General features: G+C 38.7%; 1 protein-coding gene across 29 annotated transcripts in view; it reads right to left on the reverse strand.

Annotated features, from left to right (window-relative positions):
* EPB41L2 (erythrocyte membrane protein band 4.1 like 2) overlaps positions 1-21,515 on the reverse strand; it is a 190,593-nt gene that overhangs the window by 13,111 nt on the left and 155,967 nt on the right. For 9 of the 29 annotated variants that reach the window (XM_036316233.1, XM_036316224.1, XM_036316226.1 and 6 more), the window contains 9 exons: positions 21,299-21,445; positions 19,851-19,952; positions 16,279-16,446; positions 14,931-14,984; positions 14,170-14,733; positions 12,203-12,325; positions 10,291-10,389; positions 8,590-8,670; positions 4,103-4,213 (listed from right to left, as the gene is read on the reverse strand). In XM_036316233.1, the coding sequence (XP_036172126.1) occupies positions 4,109-4,213; positions 8,590-8,670; positions 10,291-10,389; positions 12,203-12,325; positions 14,170-14,733; positions 14,931-14,984; positions 16,279-16,446; positions 19,851-19,952; positions 21,299-21,445 (1,443 nt within the window). In that variant the 3' untranslated portion in view covers positions 4,103-4,108. The remainder of the gene's footprint in view (positions 1-4,102; positions 4,214-8,589; positions 8,671-10,290; positions 10,390-12,202; positions 12,326-14,169; positions 14,734-14,930; positions 14,985-16,278; positions 16,447-19,850; positions 19,953-21,298; positions 21,446-21,515) is intronic. The other 20 variants (XM_036316237.1, XM_036316236.1, XM_036316235.1 and 17 more) reach the window with 16 other exon arrangements.

A 21,515-nucleotide genomic window follows, 5' to 3' on the forward strand; every position in this document is an offset into this window, starting at 1 on the left:
CCTACTTACCTGGAAGCTCAAGAGAGAGGCCTCATTATGATTATTTTAGAGACCTTGCCTTTCTGTTCCCACCAACTCAGTTGAGAACATATAAACTTGAAACTATTCTGCTACCACTGATTTACTGTCTGTGAGTGTGACCTTCTTTGATTTGAAACCTCCATGGCGAAACAGGAAAAGGTATCTGATGGGCACTCCACTGATATTTGTATAATGAGCAAATACATGAAAAAAATGAGTAGATGGTTGCGTCTTCGGCTGTTCACTGCTTCCAGATGAAAAGGAGGTATCTTCACTTTTACCCTACATCAAGGATTGCTCCAGAAGTCAGAGGCTCAGTGAAGTCTGGGTTCAGAGAGCTCACGGTGCCAACTGAAGTGAGTCACGAGCTCCCCTCCTGGGCCCATTCTTTTTGAGGCCACACCCCCCACCCCACCAAGCCTGCATTCTTCTTCCTCCTGACCAGGACTGCCTGAACACCAATCCAGTGGGGACAGGCCAGTGACACTGTGTCCATTTGCGGGCTTATAAATATGCATTTATGACAAACTGACAGGATGGACTAGTCCATAAGAGGACATAAAGAAAAGGTTACAAAGGTTTAGTGAACTTCTGCTCTGAAGTGTTTTCTTTTTCATGGTTTCTGAATTAAGCTCCTCTCCGCCTCACAGCTGGCCAACCCCTGCTGAGATGGCAGACATGCAGGTTCTGTCCATGCAGGCTGTCCTTTGCCCATCTTTCTGTCTGTTCCGCCCCCACCTTGCAGTGCTTGATGAAAAGCTCAGAACTACTCTAAAGGGAGAGGTCAGATCAGGAGGAGAGTTTTCTACATCTGACAAGGGGAGCCAGGGCAGACACACAGTTATTTACTCTCTCTGACGTTCAGATACTGTCTGGGTCCTGCTCTTTGCCTCGGCACACCTGCTGCCTCTGTGCGATCCTGGGAGTGCAAACACACTCTCCTCTTGATTGTCACCAGCAAAGGGAATTTTTCAAGAACAAGCTGCAGCCAGAGGGGGTGGAGATGCTAAAATGACTTAAGGCACTGAGGTAACTCCTATTCTTCCTTCAGATATCAACTCAAACGTTGTTTCTCAAGTTACAATAGGTTAAATTTATAATAGTTCAACTCTGTCTGTTTCTTCTACAAGTTTGACTATTTCAATCCTCAATGCCTAGCCCTACCCTAGCACATTTTGATGCTCAAATATTTTTTGAATGGATGAATTTTCCCAAATCTAGTTTGTTCATCTTATATGTGAGTTGATACTTTAACTTCATATATATGTTTAACCAGTTGCTTATAAGAGATGACCTCAAAGACAGGCAAACTTCAAAGGCTGTGTGTGTGTGTGTGTGTCTCCCAATGCAAAAATAAATTAAGGTACAAGGAATAACTGATTTAACTAATTAATGCATTTTAACTTATTAAATGCCACAAAGGAAGGTGGGGGTGTTGGTAATATTCACAGTGATCACTACCGATTCAAAGAATTTAGAGAAGAAATACCCACTCGTTATCTTATTATACCCTTATAATAAGTCCTACGAGTTTGGTTTTTTTTTTTTTTTAAAAAAAAAGAGGTAGATTTAACCATCCCCACTGATTTGTACAATGTCACACAGTTTGAGATCTGACAAGATTAAAACATAATATTTGACCGTCTGACTCCCAGCTAAGGTGTTCTCAATCTTCCATATATAAAACTATCAGAAAAGTACATCTCAAAAATAAGAAGATCAACATTTACCATATTATACACCACATTTATTCAGGTATCTAGATAATGTGTTAAAATTTTAACTGATTTCTGCTTATAGCCCCTTTGTCCACCTGTGTTAAAAATAGCATGTAAATAAATAAAGGGTAAAGTTGCTAGGTATTAGACAATATAGAAAAGCCAATTGTATCTGCCTATACCAGCAACAGCTAGAAAAGATTTATAAGACCTCTCTCTGGGTAAAATAATCATACAATTTCATGGAAAGAAATTAAAGAAGACCTACATAAGTAGAGAGATATTTTATGTTTGTAGAAAAGAAGACAATATCATAAAGATATAGTTTTTATTATACTGAGCTAAAGAGTGGGTGTAATTCCAATTAAAATACCAGAAGGTTTATCTTAGAACCGAATAATCTGACTTTGAAATTTATATGACATAAAAAGAGCCCAGAACAGCCAAGATACTCCTGAAGAAAAAGAACACAATTAGGGAGACATGGCCTAGCAGATATCAAGATCATTTTAGAACTACAGTGAATAAGATAGCATGGCACTGGAATAGGGATGGACACATGGACGGATGGAAATGAGAGCGCTCAGAAACACTCCCATGCATACAAGAAACTGGATACATGACCTGCAGATTAGAGGGCGAAAAGATGGGCTGTTCAATAAACAATAATGGCACGCTGGCTACTTATACAGAAAAAAAATGGATCACTGTTTCTCATCACACAGGAAAAACAATTTCGGATGATTTAAGAAATGATATGTGAAAGGCAACATTAAAATCGCAGGATCAAAAATATCTTTAATATTTCAGGGTATGAAAAAAACATAAGCCATAAAGGAAAGCTTGATAACTCAACTATATTAACTATATTAATAACTAAATTCAATGTATTAATAACTATAGTGGAGTAATTAATAATAAAAGGCAAACCAGAACACATAAAATTGACAAAGGATTAATATCCAGAATCTGTCCATACTCAATAAGAACAAGAAAGGTATCTATTGCAAAAGTTAAAAACTTAAAGGGGAGGCTGTGCAATGACGGAACTCCTCACTCTGCGATGAAAAAGCACGTGGCCTTGCTACAGGCGGAGTGTTCTGTGACCAGCCACCCCTAGATTAACCAAAGAACTTACATGCATATGTGCATAACTCATGGACATAGTGAGGGGGGCAGGGCGGGATGGAGGGGGTTAATGGGGAAAAAAAGGGGCATTTGTAATACTTTGAACAATAAAAATAAGTTGAAAAAACAAATAAAAAATAAAATCCATATATAATTATGAACATTTAATAATTTCATTAAGAATTCTTTAGCCCAACTTTTAATAGCTATATTTAGTCATCACATAATGATGATAGCAGAAGGTACAACCAACTCTACTGTTGGCCATTTAGGTTGTTTCCAATTTTTTGCTAGTATACATAAAAATATTATAAATACATTTGTAATCTTCATACATTTCTCTGATTATTTAAGATGTAGTTTTTAAAGTGGTATAAATGGTAGGCATGTTTAATGTAAGTTTTTGCCAAACTGTCCTCCAGGAAATATTACTAATTTATACAGCAGCATATGAATATATTTTTCTTCCCACAACCTCCCCAACACTGGTTAAAAACATAAACTTTGGCAGATTTATAAGTGAAAACTTGTACGCTGCATTTTTCATTGATATTGATTTAAGCAACAGTGATGCTGAACATTTTTGTTTATGTTCACTTAGTGTCTATGTGGTTTACTTGCTTAATCCTCTGCCCATTTTTCTACTGAAGGGTTTACATTTTTTGATGGCACATAGGAGTTCTTAATATATTCAGGATACTAATCCTTTCTCTGCCAGGCATGTTAAACATTGTCATTTATTCTTTACTTTTGTTTTTGTTAGTTTTCTTAAAGTTATACATAATCAAAGAAATCTTTTCCTTTCATGGTTCATTCTCTGACATACCATTACTAATGCCTATATTAAAAGAATTTAACTCGGCTCTCCCATTGCGCCTCTTGCAATAAAATCCCTCATCTAAATGAAGACAGCATCACCTTCTCAAAGGGTCATTGTGAACATTAATTAAGATAACTGTACTTGTGTGCTTGTAAACAGTAAAGCAACTTATCAATGTCAGTTACTAGCAGCCCTCAAGACCTGCCAGTTATTAACACCAAATGCCCTGTGGTGGAAAGTTTATAATTCTATCCAGGCAACCTGAGCAGATGGACTTGGGAATAACAGTCTGGAAAATCAAATGGGACGACAGGAGAAAGACACTGTGACAGAGAAGCCCCTTTCACATCCCTCAGCAGGTTCAGAACCACAGAACAGTCACGAGAAGGAGCCCGGACAGCACAGGCTCTCTTACCTTGACTTACTCTTCCCCTTCATCCAACTCAGTTTCCTTGTGCACCACCACTCTCGTGACCGACATGTCGGGGTGCTGCTCTCTGGCTTCCCTGATGGCCTGGGCCAGCGCCTGCCAGGGTCAGGAGAGAACACTGTCAGTGGAGGAAAGGGCTCCTTCTCAAGGTGGCCAAACACATGCCTGCTGAGCACCTGGGATTTCGCCTCTGCTCTTTGAGGAAGCAGGAAGACTTGAAATGGGCTCACTGTTCCTTTTAGAGGCTGCTTCTCATTTCCCCAGAGTCCCCATTTGTCCAGGCTACTTTCAAATAATAACACATGTGGAAGAAGCAGGCTGGCTCTGAATCCCAGCCGTGCCCTCACCGCAAGACCTGGGAAAACGGATATGCTCTGACCTTAGCATTCTCACCTATCACCTGAGATTAAATTAAATGCTCAGGCTAAAGAGAGCATGTTCAAGTCTGTTGTAAGGATAGAAGGGATGGTGTACAGCATAGAGCTTACCCTGCACACTCAAGTGACATTTGCTATTGACCAACTGCCTGAAACCCCAAGGTGCAGGACTAGGTCTCATGCACCTCTGCCCTCTTTGGGCTCTCAGTAAGTATTTGAGTAAAATGTTTGTCAAACTGAAAAATGTTGCAGTAAAAATATCTATAAACTTTTAGGGCACAGAACAATGAAAACCCACAAATGATAGTGACACACAGTCAGTACAGTTTGAGACCAGAGTAGACAGATCCCTACTTTACAGCTGAAAACAGTGAAGGAGCAAAGGTTAACGGGTCTTTCCTGCCGGGGCTGCAGGGCAGGAGTGGGCCTCAGGGTGCCCTCCCACTAGTTCTCTCTGGACCTGTTGTGAACAGCAATAAGGTTTCCTGCAATGTATCAGAAAGTGCTGTGGCAAATGGAAAGATCCTATTTTTCGGAGGGGAAAGATTTTTAAAGAAAAGTACAAGAAAACACCATAGAAGAACACTAAAAATCGAGGACAGATCTCTGAAACAAAGAAATTCTACCAGGCTAGAGAGCACCCTACCTCATAAGGAAAATATACTTCTAGGAAAAGCAGCATGATGGCTCCTGTTGCTGTCAACTGCCTAAGGGGACAACTGCATTTTTTGTTTGGAATATAGTTTCTGTCAGCTGGAAGGTTACTGAGCAAAACCCTGAGCCTCATTCCACACAAAAGAGGTAAGCTACAAAAGAAGAAATTGTTTTTACACCAAAAAACTTTTGCACAGAAGCCTGGAAGACACGTAGGGGTGCTTAAGTTTTCACTAGGGGACAATCTCTCGCACCCCACCTGTGTCAGGACAAAAGCAAAGTCAGACAGGGACCAGCCTCCAACATGAGTAGCAGCTCCACTGCTTGTCTGGTAAGCAAGGCAGGAGAACCAGAGGGCAAGAGTGGAGTGGGGTGAAGAGCAGGGCTCTTATCTCAAAGGTCAGAAGGTGCTTCTGTGTATGGACCACAATTCGAACAGGAGTACACATGTGTTCAGAGGGAAGAAGGAGACCAGGACGATCAAAATTATCTACCCACGTCGGTCTGTGGAACCCTAACTGGGAAGGGTTGGAGCTTTGATGGAAGTCAAATGTAGCCACAGGCAACTTATCAGATACTTTTAAGTTTATGTTCACTCTAAAGATTACATTGAAACAGTGTAAATGTTAAAGCGAAAATACAAATTATGTTCATGGGTAAGTAACACATGTAAAACATGCTTTAATTAGAAAAGTAGACAGGCCCAGGCCGGGTAGCTCCATTGGGTAGAGCGTAGTCCCATACACCAAGGTTGTGGGTTTAGTCCCCAGTCAGGGCACATACAAGAATCAACCAATGAATACATAAGTGGAACAACAATTCATTCTCTCTCTCTCTCTCTCTCTCTCTCTCTCTCTCTCTCTCTCTCTCTCTCTCTCCCTATCTCTATCTCTTTCAAAATCACTCAATAAATTAAAAAATTAGCAAGTAGAGAAACTAAAAAACTGCTAGTCATCTTTAGTCAAAATCAGTTGCCATTAGTTTCTTTCATTTCATGATATTAGACATGAAATTAAACACTTTAAATGTTAATTTATTATGGTAATAATAGACTGTGAGAAAACATATCACATTGCCAAACTGATAAGTTATTTTCTTAGAACTGGGTTTTGCTCAGTAACCTTCGGCTGACAGCTGACCGAGGAGCAAGGGCCAGGTCATTTACGCATCCCCAGTAGAGAGGTGAGTGTCAAGGACTGACTGGCACAGGGTAAAGAACCCGCAAAGCAGGTTTCGATGAAAGCACGCCTCTTTAATTTGCCAGCACAAGAGATTCCTTTTTTCCTGTCTTGCTCAGATGAAGCAATTCCTTCCACTATGAAGATTCTTTTAACGTAGGCAAGGAGCTGAAAAGGTGTCAATGATATTAAAGTCACTACATGATCAACGTCGGTTTTGGGCAAAGAGGTGATATCTCTCCTTTAATTTCAAATAGTTCTGTCATCTCATCACAGGTGTTAAAGGGTAGGTGAACTCATGAGTTTCTAGTGACAATCAGACCAAAAGCCACAATTAAATTTAGTCAGAAAAGTGTATGCCATCTTATGATTAGACATGACAAAGTATAAAAGTTGCATCTCTATTCTCATCATTTGGATATCTGACCTCAGTTTTAAAATGGGTTGAAGCACATCATACAAGTGGGAGGCGTGTACTCACAGCAAGTTAATGCTGCAGCCATACCATGGCTGTTTTCTACTGTAAGAGTTAGAAACATGTGCTACTTGGGTACTTATATTTCAGTCTGTGTTTTTTCTACCTGCCTTTCAGAAGCAGTATTGCCTAGCTTTATTTTCAGTTAAAACAGGCCAAAAGACAAAAGAATGCACATAAAATAAAATCTGAGCGTAATCCCTAAGAGAAAATAGTGGCTTCTGAAAGCCGGAAAGGTCTCAGTTCACAGAAGACAAAGGGTAAAAGAAGCAAAGGCTGGAGAAGACCCAATTTCCATCACTACCCCAGAAAGTGGGCTCCTGCTAGCATGCTGCAGGGACTAACAAATGCCTGCTGAGCAAGTCCTAGAGCAAAAGAGCGAGAATACCTTTGCTCCAACGTAAGGGCAAAAGAGCTCCAGATTGTACTGTGAACAGAGGCAGAAAAATCCTCTCCATGGGAAACTGGAGGCTTGGTTTCCAAGCAGGCAATTCTCTCTCCAGTGGTAAACAGGCTCATGTGCTGGTTACCACTAGGAATCTGCGCTCTTAGGTCAAAATTCAGAGTCAGGGCAACTCTTCAACCTCTAATAATGCAAGGAAATAAAAAAATACATATCTAATATGTAAGTAAACCCTGTTTACAGGGATTTAACAAAAACAGTAATTTCCTTAGAGGGCATAGTAGAAAATCTATTTCTATTTTGGTCATATACAATGAGACTTTCTTACATGAGAAATTTTGTTCTCTAAAATTCTCTTTCCTGAATTCTATATTGCATTCAAAGCTGGTTAACAAACATTTGTTCCTCCTCTCCAGCTGGTTGGTCAACTGAACATTTCTTTTTCTTTTCTTCAAGTTGTTATACAAGAAAATATCTTGGCCCAGCTGGTGTGCCTCAATGCTAGAGTGTCAACCTATGAATCAGGAGGTCACGGTTTGATTCTGTCAGGGCACATGCTTGGGTTTCTGGCTCAATTCCCACGGCAGGAGGTAGCCAATTGGTGATTCTCTCTCATCATTTATGTTTCTCTCTCTCTCTCTCTCTCTCTCTCCCCCTTTCCCTTCTTCTCTGAAATCAACAAAATTTTTAAAAAAAGAAAAACAGCTTGGTCTCCTTTAAAGTTGAGTTAAAATCACTCAGAAAATAATGAAACAAAAACTTATCACTTGAAACTGCTATCTAAAATTAAAACTACTCTCAAAGTCTCCAGCAGTTCTATTTACCACCTGCTTTTAAATCATGCATCCTGCTCAACATTAGAATGGAAGCTCAATTCTTTCAATTTTTTTTCTGAATACATATAAATTTTCACTTTGTAAAAGACCTTAGATTACTTTCTCCCACCCCTCAATAATAGTAATAATTAGTAGTAAACAACCCAATTTTCCTAATGCTGTAAAAATTTCTTTCAAGTTCCTAAAAGTAGTCATAAGGCAAACTTAGTGGCTTATTTTTTGGAAGTCAGGATCATTAAGCTGCCATTCATTTTTTAATCACTGATGACTTACCTTAAACCAGGCCCACATGAATACCTAACAGCTGCTAGGAATCCCCACAATTATTTTGACCCCAAAGTACACAGAAATCCAGTGGGAAATAAAAGGCAATCCCCAGAGTTAGGAAGGCTGAAAGGACAGGTATGTCCAGGCCTTTATCCCACGCTTAGGATTCAGCCAGGAGGCACTGGGAGGAGGGGTAGGATATACTTTATGTGACATGATGACAGGCACAAAACTTAGAAAATAAACACGGTCAATTTCAGAACCAGAACCACAGGACTTTACCTGGTCATGGTCAATATCTGTATCTCCTGTGATCACGATGCGTTTCTCAATTCTTGTTTCAGATATTCCACCTTTTATTGTCTAAAGGTCATAAAGAAAAGAAGGGGGAAAATGGTAATCACTAAAGCTGTGTACACAGAGTCAGGAAAAACAGATGGGGCACACCTAGACCTTCTGATCATTGTAAGGCAATGCACACTGAGCAGGGAAGGCTGATGTTCTGGAAACTTTCCTTATTTTTAAGCTCAATGGAGAACCTGTGGTTAAAGCTATAGCATCCGTAAGTTCCTCAACTGAAAGCAACCTTAAAACCTAATGTATCAAGATTCAGGTGACACTGAGAGGGACCAGCTGCCATTTAATCCACATGGTTCCACTGGGACACTGTTAGAACTTCCTGAGTCTCCTCATTCCCAATTGGTCAATTTTTTAAAAGGAGAAGAAATAATTATTTGGTTTATGGAAAGTTACAAGGAATTCTAACAATTTCAGTATCTTTAGGTTTGGAAATTGCTTGATGTTATCGTTTCGTCTGCTTAATTCTCGTCATACAACTCTATTTGGTGATTTTGTTTCTTTGGTTTAGTGCAATAACAGAAATAAAGAGGACTTGGATTTGGCTGTCATTCAATGCTGTGATCACAGCTTCTGCATGTAGTTGTACGTGTGGACATGGCACATGGCTGACAGGGCTATGTGACGGGCCGTGTGGGCAGGAGCTCTTGGGTGAACTGCCACACAGTCACTGGTATAGAGCAGCTAACATACAGAGCCTGGGCCCTGGCACTGAAGAGATCACATGCCTGCGACATCCTGAACAGACAAGGAGCAAATCCACACGGTCCTCAGGAAGCAAACACCCAACCTTTGGAACTCTGATAAATGTATACGCTAAGTCACAGTGATTGCACTTCATATACGAAACAAGGCTATCACTCGCCTTAATAACTGGATGTGCTTTAAAATGCTCAGCCATACTATCTCTCATTTATGTGGCATATGTTAATTTACAAAGATTTTTTGTTGAAATAAGGGGTATGGAATGCACAAAGGATACATTTAAGACCTTCAGGCACTAACCAAATATGAGAAGTAGAAGCAAAAGGGATTACTGGAAAATAAAACTGGAGTTAGCAATCTGAGGACTGTGGCAAGCATGAGAATCACTGAGAGGGCCCAGGGTTTCAGCGGGTCCCAAGTGGGACCACAGTGCTCACACTTGTAACAAGTCAGGCTGCTGCTAGTCCAGAGACCACACCTCCAGAATCACTGGTCATCTGATCTGGTGCTAAACAGTTAGAGAATGACCAAGTCAACACACTAGTATCGTCAATCAATGAGGGGACATTTACATTATTTGAAGAACTTGTTGAAAATGCTGAATGATAGTCAACATTCACTTTGTACTTTCTAATAAACCTGTGCTTCCACTTTTATGAAATTCTCTGTTCCTGTAGCTGTCTTAGGTATAGCTATTCATAGCATATTTTTACCCCCTTTCACTTTACAAACTGCAATTTGTTTTAAATAGATTTGTCAATGGAGCCCAATTTCCTTGGATACTTTAAATGTCTGCATGTTTATTCTACTGGCACTGTCTGCGTATTACTTTGAAGTGTGTAAAGGAACAAAGAAACAATTCAGAAGGATCCTGTTTGCAATGTACCGTCCTCTCCCAAAGACTCCCCTGGACTGCTTTACCTTAGTGATGTGTGTGGTAGTGGTTGTCGACACGGAATCAGATGTGATGGTTTGTGCAGTCAGTAACGTGCCCGAGTCACCAGCAGCCCCGCCATCAATCTTTGGATAGTTGGGAGAAAAATACAAAGCAATACTTAACTTCCATTATGTTTTCATAGAAGATGCCCTTCCCATCAAATATGCATCTTTTAAAATCTTTGTAGTTGGCAGAAGATGCTATCTGCCTTTTCATGTTTATAGTGGTAATTTACCGACCAGCATTGGCTGACATTTACACAGAGTAAAATCAAAGATTAAATGCACGGGGAGAAGCAAACCCCAGACACAGAGAGACAGAAAAAAAAGAAGAGTGGATATAGGAGTTGGGTCTGAAAGCTATGGGGGTCATGAGAGAAGTTGACTGAAAGCCATTTATATAAATTGAAAAAGAAACCAGAGAACTAGGCAGAGACATTGCCACAGTGACCAGAAGTGCTGGTTTGTTATTTAAGCACAGGTGGGTAAAAATAGATAAACGTTTTCTCAGATTACTAAGCAACAGAACCTAACCAGAGTAGACTAAACTAACATCGTTTGGTTATTATGCTTATCTTTAGATTTTTAAACAACACTTTTCCTGTAACAGTCCGTGTGCTGCGAGTATATTATGAAGATATATATTTCAATAAGTATGCATGCATGTGTGCGCGCTCTCTCTCTCTCTCTCTCTATATATATATATGTTTATACATCTATACATATATCTCATATATAAATCCTGTGCAGATAACTAAATAGGTTTTAATTTGTTTTGATACTTTTCTGGTAGAAAGTTCTAGAATTTACTAGTGGAAATATAGCAAATTAATAGTTTTAGTTTATACTAAGATCATAAACTAAATGTTAGTTTAAAGTCACCATATATATTTGCCTCCTGTTTCCTGACACAGGGAAATAACTGGAAGGTCCAGAGCCCTTCTTACTGTAAGGCAAGAGGCAATCTCTCTCGCATTTGGTTCATGCAATGTATTTCTTCACAAGGGCACTCACCACCATAGGAACACATGGGTATCTGCTCTCCCACCACACCCATGCATCAAAGACCTGTTTGTGCTCATGTGGGCTCTATGCACAGCATTTCTAAAATAATGTTGAGGAATGCTTCACATATACATGCATTAAAAAATATTTCAAGACGGTAATCTACCATTTTTCAGCATGGCACAATCCTACTATGAACATTAAATTTCTCAGTCAAGAAAATAGTTGTCCAAATTTCTAAACAGTTCCATTTGAAATGATAAATATTTTCCCTTTTTCTGTTACCCTTAAAGTTAGATATCTTAATGATTATCTCAAATATTTACAGAATCAATGTCTGAATACTTAAAATCAAACACACACATTTTTTTAGAACAGTTATCACATTTACATAAGAATAATGGCATATGTCTTCAGCAATAATCCCACGTGAAGGAGAAGCACAAATGTGTGTGCACATGTATGTAAACTTGCAAGCAAGAGCTGACTGGACCTGTCTTCATGGGGAGGGATGCCTAAATCCTACTAATGCACAATTTATATCATATCCCATAAACTCTGTAAGATGATCTGTTTCCCAAGTATACATAAACAATCCTAGATACTTTAAGCCACAAATGGCTTATAATAATATGAACAAGATTGGTACTGCCTGTCTTCAATAATCATGTGTATGCTTCCTCCCTGAAATTACTGGGTCACCAATTTGATTACAGTTCTCTGTCTCAATCTAAGAAGCAACGCAATAAGTTATGTTGTTGAAGTACAATTATGAAATGGAGATATAAAACAGTACATCAAAGTCAGAAACATGTAAACTAGGAGAAGACAGAATGGAGAGAGAAACAGACTAAGTGAAAAAGAGCTCAGTCCAAATCTAGAGCTTTCGTACCTGTGGAGACTCATATGTGATGGTCTTGGTTTCTGTTTGAACAATAGGGACTTCCTTGGTGGAGATTTCTGTCCTTTGTGAGGCATCAGAAATTGTTACCATCTCTGTCTTTACCACGGGTGGCTGAGGTGGAAAGGAAGAGGAAAATAAATTCTAGAGGTAATGTAGTAAAAGTACTTAATGGAGCCCTCAAAAATAATTGTAAAAAATATGGATATCCAAACACACACTCATTCACAAAAGAAAAGAGTAAAAGCAAATAATCTAAGAAAAAAGACACAAAAGAAAAACACTTTCCTTTAAATATCATATGCATATACATATGTATGTATATATGATAAGAATAAAGTAACATAATTGCTCCATAAATTATGGTATGCTTCAAATTATGATACGCTTCAGGTTATGATGGTCCCCAAACTACTTACGTGTCAAGCCTGGTATACAGTGACATATAAACTTTAGCTTTGGGTAAGTAATGATAAACTTGAAAAGAAAACACAGAATGAACTATGTAAAGTGACCTGTCTCAATTTTTACTGCGGTTTAAAGAACAACATGATTTGCGTGAAGGCTTGTTGTCTTTAACTGGTACACCATCTAGGTAGGCTAAAATTCGCTCTTTTCTTCAAAAAGCCTTTTCTGCTCTATTGACAAGGAGATCCCATTTTCAAGTCTTACTGTTTCCAATTATACTTGTCTAAAACTTGCAGTGTTTCTTCTCTATTAGCTAAGTTAAACTGTTATATCTAGAATTAGTCCACGAATATGATATTAATACTTTGTACAATTAAACATTAAAAACATTAAAGGAGAGGTTCACGGCCCGTTAACATGGTCTGCTGAGCATGTATGTTTAATACAACGCCAGACTAACTACTGCCAGCAAAATACTACCAAGTGTAATGTAAGGTAAATGTGGAAAATAATAGAGCATTCCAGGACTCACAAATGTGTTCTCTGAAGAGATTCAGGAAGTTTAAAAGTGATACAATAATAAAAATCCTTTTAATTATTTCAAGACAAAGTCACTTCAAGATTTTTCCAGCTCATCAAAGAGAGAAAATGTGGACAATCCCTGCACTGTGGGCAGCTCAGCTTAGAATGAAGACATATTCACCCGGAAGTTTGCCTTCTCTCAACAAAACTTTAACTTCCAATTCAGAGACACTGCACCTGGAGACCAAGACTTTATCCAAGAAGAGGGAAGTAAGTTCTCTATCTTGAAGAGAAAAAAGAAAAGACTGAGATACCCTGTAGATAATCCACAGAACATGTGATCAATTTGAAAATAATCCAGACTTGATGACAGGACAGAATGAAAAGAGTACTGTAATCTATTAAACAGTTGGCCTCTGGCTGCCTAAGAGGAAAGAAAAGGCTTTAACCAAACCATACAATCCCCAGAAATCATACTGGTATTCAAGAAATACTGTTTTCATCACTGCCAGATGTTGAATTCAGAGCACCATGGTAATCAGGGCCTGCTGCCATTTCTAAAACTCTTAAGCTGAAGAGACAATGAGCCAAAAAATCAAAGCCAGTCACAGCAGCAGCACACACACACTCACACTGACCATTTTCCAATAATGCATATACAATTTTCTAATTAAACCAATGAAAAAGGCATTAAGTATGAAGCAGTGCAACCAAAGACAAAAAGTTGAAAACATCCAAAACATGCAAAGAAAAATTTAGATGTGAAACAAGAATGGAAAAATGATGTGGTGGGTTGTAGAAGTTTACTGGATGAGGTGATTCAGTTGCAGGAAAGGAGCTAGCAACCTTGACCGAGCTGGCAGAAAGTCTACAAAGCAGTGCTTTCCCCTTCCTCCCGTGAGATCAAAGTCAGAATCTTGCTGAAAAAGCTGAGGGAGGGTTGGGAGGACAGGAGAAGAAGAAAAGCAGGTGTTCTCCACCTGAGAAATAGCTCCAGAGTTTAGCTCCCGCTTGAGTCTCCCATTTACCTCTGAACAACAAATAATTTGTGGCAAAACATCAATGTCAACATGAGACACCTCTCCGTTAACTTTATGTTGCTCGTCCTCTGTGTCTTCGCTCACATCTTGCTTAAATGCGCCTTCGTGTACACTCTTCTCTGCAGGTATGTTAAGGGCAACTACATGCTCCTGGGTCACTGTTTCTACTGCGCTTACACTGGCCCCTGCGTGTCTGTCTGGGCTGGCTTCTGGCACTGCTGCCTCCCTCTCTACTACCTGGGATGCTTGGCTGGGTTCTTCCTCCACCTCTTCTTCATCCTCCTCCTGCTCTTCCTTTATGGTGCCCTCAGTCACCCGGTGGTGGGGCCGGTACTCGCCCACATCTTCCTCCTCGCTCTCACTGCTGCTGCTGCTCTCAGAAGACAGGGAGGTGGAGTCTTTCTGTGTCAGAGGTTCCACCTTACGGATGTCCCCAGGACCACTCCCGGGTGATAGCTCTTTACCGTTCATTTCTTCTGTGATTACTCTTTCGTCTTTCCCAACCTCTGCCTGCTTCTTCTCCTCCACTACATTCAGAGTCTCATGTGAACTCTGCACAAAAAAGAAGCGGATGAGGGAGAACAAAAATATATGAATAAATAAAAATGACGGAAACCCAAACCAACTGATGGAAGGTTCATGTCATGGAGGAAAACAGTGATGGTTATGATGGCTGACTGAAAGGGAAGCGGGGAAACGTGACGGGTCAGAAGCAGCAGGCAATGGTGTTAACATGGAAAGGGGAGAACCTTAACAGCATCACTGGCTCCAGCGCAAGGCCCTTCGGACTCGGGAGCGCGTTTCTGTGAAACAAAAAGCAACCGAGGACACAAATCAATAACGTTTTACCTCAACACCCACTAAACAAACATCTGACACTGTGAAGACAGAACAGTGCGAATCAACATCCACAAAACCTTTGCTCAAGGTCACATGAAAGACAAGACAGAGGTAAAAAGCTTACACAAGAAAACAAAAACACAAAACAGCCAGCATCTCCCAAAGAAATAAAGTGCTTTTAGTATAGCTGTATCTATTAGCTCTACTCATATAATTGAAAAAACGGGAAAAATTGGAATTATACTGAAGCTTACTGATTATCTTAAAGTATAAATTTTAAAATTATAAAACCAATTCAACAAACAGTTTTGGTCTTAATCAGATTATAAAGCCTAACTGAAACCCTGATTCCTAAATGAATACAGTATTAGTAAGATGAAATTTTTGTTTTATGCTGGCTCATTTAAAAACACAGCTTTAACTGGCAAAATTATTGTTGATCTCAGATAACATAAAAATGTTATTCCAGAATTGGCTATTAATATCCAAATTAGATTGCAGATTAACAAATGGGGTGCATGACATTAGGCTGGATGTCAACGATGATTGCAAGTGTTCTCTCTTAGAATTCAGCCCCCCTCCTAGCATCTTTGAAAACCTCAATGAACCAACTTTGTTATTTGAGATGCTCACCCTTGCCCCTGCAGACGTTTATTCCTTGGGAGTGAATTGACTTTAGTAAGTAGTATAGTGCCTAAATGTTAATTATTATTATAGGTCGGTACATTATTATTATATTTAACTTCAAATGCTCAGATGGGTTCTGCCCAAGTTCAGGGAATTCCTTAAGTTCATTCCAAAAAAAAATGAAAACAATTATTTCACTGAATATGGCAGCCATCTCAGATTTTTCCATGTAAACAGTTTTTAAATGATAAGCCATCAGAAGATGCCTGCAAGACACTTGGGTTTTGAATACTTTTAATTCTGGAAGCATACTTAGCTTCTTTACTTGGTTGAGGGTTTCCCTCCACGTAACAACTCCGAATCTGAGCTTTGTTTAAATCATTCTCTGAATTTAGGTAGATTTTTTTTTTTGGGTGGGGAGGGAGTGGTGAGGGGGCACCCAAAAGCAGAACATCCAATCTGTATCCTTTCCTTACATCCAAATTCAGTCATTATTTCATGAATGTTTTTCCCAGGAAGGATTAATTTCATCAATGAAAGCACTGAAGGGAAAGGTTCCTGGATATTTAAAAAATAAAAATCACTCTCATATGTGGCTTTTAAAAACAGGGGAAACAAAGTAAAATGCACCTCAGGCAACTGTGAGAAGGGCGAGGAAGAAAGTGTTTCACAAGGTGCATTATAGTTCACACCAGTGCCCTCTGCTGTCCAAGTGGTGGCTGAGGTGAAGGTAGCTTTCACACTATCAGAAAAGCCCTTTTCACTAAACAAAATTGATGTTATCTCCTCTTCTAGGCTCTAGAGAGGTCAGAAAAGGAAGAGCAAAGAGTTACCAATAAGTTGGAACAGAGAGCAGTGACCTATTGAAAAAAAGGAAAGGTTATACAAGAATCACAGAACAGCATACATTGAAAGAAAGGTGAGGATTAGCAAAGACTCTGCAGCAGGTGCATGTGGCAGTTTGCCTGAATGCCAGCTTTCCACCCTGCTTGAGAATCAGTTATAGTTCCAACCTATGAAAACAGCCTAAGGCTCCTTGGTTTGTCACTAAAACTTTCATCACAAACTGAGCATGGCCTACCTATCCATCAAACACTCTTTTGTATATTCTTGAGGCAGCTCTTCAGAGTAGGCCTCTTTCTTCAGAGAAGGAACTCTCCAGTGGCCCCTCCACCTGAAATGCTTATTCCTGCGTCATAGCTTGGTGGTCCTATCCTGCCTCCAATGCCCTTCTGAATTTCGTCATCTGTCTGAGGTACACCTAATATTCCATATTTTGTGGATGCCCTTCTCTAACCATCCAGCTCCTACTAACTCTTCCCTTTTCCACATTACTTTGTTCACAAGTGATCTGATAGCAACCCACAGAAATTCCGTTAGGTATGCAAAAATGCCATGGAATGAATAGCACCTTTTTCCCCCAATAAGAAACAGGTAAAGAAAAGAATTCTAAATAGGAAAACAAACTCAGGGGTGAAAACTCAGTAAGCAATGTTAAAATCATCTGTCCCTGAAAAACTAAGATAAATGTAATCTTCACGTTTCTGGCCCTTGAGTGATGGTCCCTAACCTGCACAACAGGAAAGTTGAGGACTGTCCCAGGTACCAGAATGCCAACAGCAAAGAGTGACCATGAAGCGCCCACTGCTCATAAGAGCTTAAAGATGGATGGATGGATGGATGGATGGATGGATGATGGTTAGGTGGATGAATGAATGACATTTTAGGAATGCCACTTTTGGGACAGTGCACTAGGAGGAGTGAGGAATAGGGACAATGAGATGAGGAGGGCTAGGTGCGTAAGCATTTGCAATATTCAGGAGAAAAAGAAATCTTCTGGACTAATTAATTTTCATTATAATCTCCATAATTACACCATCCCTAGGGGTTGAGTTGGTGGAGAGGGGGTCCTTGCCAGTAAGAGATCATGGGGAATTTAAATAAGTGTGATTCATTTAACTATTCAATAAAATAGATATTTCAAAAGTACTTCAAAACTATAGTCTATGTAATCACTACTAACTCATAAGACTCTTGTATTATACAAGTTTAAGTATGTCATAATCTATTAAAGAATTATTTGATTTCCAACTTCCTGCTCTACTCTCAAAGTTATTCATATTCAAACAGAAGCCATTTTGAAAGTTCAATGCATTAACTTTTAAACAAGAAACTACTACTGTTTTTTAAATCTATAAAACCCATTTTACAAAAATCTGGAAAATCTGGTCAAATTATACTCATGCATAATTATTTATTTTACATTTCATTAAGGATTACAATTTAAAGATAATCAAAAACCCTGCAAAATCAGTAGCAAAATGAAGATGCAACAAAGACAAAAATTTGTAAGATATCCTGTTAAAAGTCAAAACACTGCAGTAGACATAACTACTCACACACTTCCAACTAATAGCAGTGATACGTTGTTATCTGGGGAAAAAGACACACTGCAAGCGGTAAACCAAAGTTTGTTGGGAGGATGGATGAAGGATGATTGCAGTAACAAGTCATATGTATGTCAAATAAGTACATATTTTCCTGCATGTGCTGGAGAGGAAAAGAACAAGAAAAGAGCAGTAACTTCAAGTGCAGATAAACGATTTTGGAGCTTAACAGTGGGCAAATTCCAGGTTTAAACTTCACATAAAGTCTTTTTAAGATAATGTCTACGACATCATATTGTACATTGTACATTCCTAAACCATGACATCCAGAAAAATGATTAACTGTAAATATCTTCAACAAAATTCCAAAGTCTCCTACAGCAAAAATACAAGGACATTACTTTGAACTGAACAACTCTACCATTTGACTTGCTTCTGGGTGTGAAAGCTTCAAAAATACATAACTTTTTAAAGCATGTAATATTAAAGTCATCATTTTACACAGAGTCTAATTGGCTTTGGACTTCATGCTAACATTTTAATATATAAATATGCCACTTGGTTTAGCTTTCTTATTTGCAGTATTCTGGAAATATTTCACCTCAACTATACCTCAAATTCCTTTAGAGCAAGACTTCATCTTCTATTTATTTTGCCTCTGTCTCCATTCCACTGTATGTTCTGATAAATAATACTCTATTGATTTACAAAATCAGACTTTTGTGGAAGGAAAACACTTACTACTGATCCCTGCTCTCTTTCAGATTCCCTGTATTCCATTCCTCACCCAGCAGCAGAGCGATCTCTGTCAGATCCAGTTTAAAGCTCCCCAATGGCTTCCCACTACTCATATAATAAAATTCCAAAATGTCAATATGGTCTTTAAGACCCGACAGGATCTAGGGTCTGCCCTCCTCGATGGTTCCTAAGCTCTTATCATTTGGTCTTTCAGTTCCTTAAACTAGTTCCTGCTTGGACTGTTTCATGTGCTCTTCCCTATACACGGGAAACTTCATATCTGCCTCCTTCTCACATTAGGGTCTCAGCTGAAATGCCAACTCTTCCTGACACAACGGTCAATCAGCCTTCCCAATCACCTTCAAACACAAAATTATTTCATCTTCTACACCGACTTTACCCACATTTTCTAATTACTCCTTTACATATCCCTGTCTGTCTCCTCCAACAGACTCTAAGCTCTCTAGCCCCAGCAATTAACTGGCTGACCAGCTGGCTAAGCAAAACCAGGAGAAACAGAAGAATAAGAATGTAAAGGCAACAGAAAGCTAACTTCTTAGTAATGCCAGATATTCATATATGCAGGAGCACAGAGAGAGGTCTGAGAGGCTGCTATGGTACACAAAAAAACCTTTTTTTCCCCATTGAAAATCTTAAAAATGAAAATGCAAAAGGTTTCCAAAGATAATTACTAAACTACTAACCTAACTTGCATATACTCTGTTATTTTAACACCACCACAGTATATACAGCGTTGTACAAACAGTGCATTTTCACATGAAAGCATGGTTTCCCAACTGCCAGCCACATACATCAAAATTGGGGTCACTTATTAAATCAATTGATATGTCTGCATTTCAAAATGTGAATTTTCAAATAAAGTACTTCTGCAACATCTCACCTAATGACCCTTTCTTTCTCTACATGGAAATTTAACTGTTTTAATGCTCAAAAATTATTTTCAAAAAATTTAGATTAACACATAAGAAAAAAAAAAAGAATATCTTATAGCTGTGGACAGAAATAAAAGGAAAAGAGGAAAAAGCAAGAGTAGATCCAAGGATGCAAGGTGAACACCTTGTCTGCTGCCTGGGCTTTTTCTTCAACTGTCCGTGTTGCCGCCATCTGATGCTTCTCGGTCATGGATAAAATATCCTTGAAAAGATGGTCTCCTTTTCTCTATTGTTTTAAACAATAGACATAATCAACAAATAAGACAAGTACATCACATTGACAACAACACAAACATAGAACAATTGTGTGGGTCAGCGGAACAAATGGATGAAGGGGCACATACAGTAAGGCCAAAACCTTAGCATGCCAGACACTGTTTCTCCAGACAACACAAGAGTCAATGGCTGAAAAACGAACATTAATACCTTCAGAAATTCTAAAAATGAGAATTTAACTTGTATTCAACTTCATAATACCCTATAAACACCATGGTGTTTTAAATCTTAGTATTTTCAAAAGTTTTTTCAGTTCAGCAATTATCTTTACTCATCTGTTCTTAAAGAGCTATTTTCCTTTCACAATCACAAACTTAGAAATTTAAAGCAACTAACAGCTCTGCTTTTAATGAAAAGGTTAATAAAAATAGCATGAGGTTATCTAAATCAAATGTGCACAATTTGGCAACACTCAAGCCAGACTGGATGATGAACTTATGGAGAAGTGAGGGGCATAAGGAAAAAGAGAAAGATGAAATTGTAGGGTAAGACCTTTATATATTTTTTAAATTGTGTATTATAGATAGCTTAATCACTGTCTCTTAAAGTATGATAAAGAGCCCCTGGAAGTTATTGGCTGATAATAGAGATTTTGAGAGCATCAGAAAAGAACAGATGGGAATGAATGGAGAAATATTTTGGGAATAAATTCAAAAGGCAATACGATATTGATGGGGAGAAGTAATCACAGAAAGAAAAAGAATGTTATGGTTGAAAACATTTTTAAAACACTCGTCTACATTTTATTACAAGGGAGTCTTAGTATTAACTTGTATGATACAACATTTTGCAAGTTTACATCGGGGTTCATCAGTCTTCAGAGCTAACTTTAACTCATTTTCCTCTTAGTAATTACCTTAACGATTCTAAAAATGATCCACTTTATTTATTTATTTATTTATTTATCAAGCAAACTTTCTTATTTCAGTAGTCAACATCTGAAAAGCTTATTAAATATCATATAATCTCAGTTTCTAAGTCGTCCTATATAAAAATACGCTGCCACTAATTGAGTAATATAGTTATTCTGAAACTATTTCAAAAGTACTTTGTAACTCATACAATTTACTTAAGAACTACGTCAACACATATTACATTGTTAATAAATATTTAGTATTTTAAAAAATTGTTAGCAATTACATTTAAACACACACACACACACACACACACACACACACACACACACACACACCTGGGAACATTTTGTAACTTCCTGGGAATCAGCATCAGAGATTAGCAACCTGAATTTTACTGAAAAGCTGGAGACATATAGCCAACAAATAGCTAGTAACATACCCCTTGTATCTGTAGGGACAGAGGTGTGATACGTCGTTTTTCCCATTCATTAGGGCGCGGCTCAGGTGTGGATTCCATAAAATTGCGCTTGAGTTCACTAATGCTAGCCTGATGTTTCAGTATGTCCTCCTGGGCCTTATCCAGGTCCTAGCAATGTGTAACGTAATAAAGGGGGGAAATCCAAAAGGGAAAAAACCCAGTAGGACAAAAATAAAAA

Source organism: Myotis myotis, unplaced genomic scaffold (genome assembly GCF_014108235.1).
Source record: "Myotis myotis isolate mMyoMyo1 unplaced genomic scaffold, mMyoMyo1.p scaffold_m19_p_7, whole genome shotgun sequence".
Taxonomy (NCBI): domain Eukaryota; kingdom Metazoa; phylum Chordata; class Mammalia; order Chiroptera; family Vespertilionidae; genus Myotis; species Myotis myotis.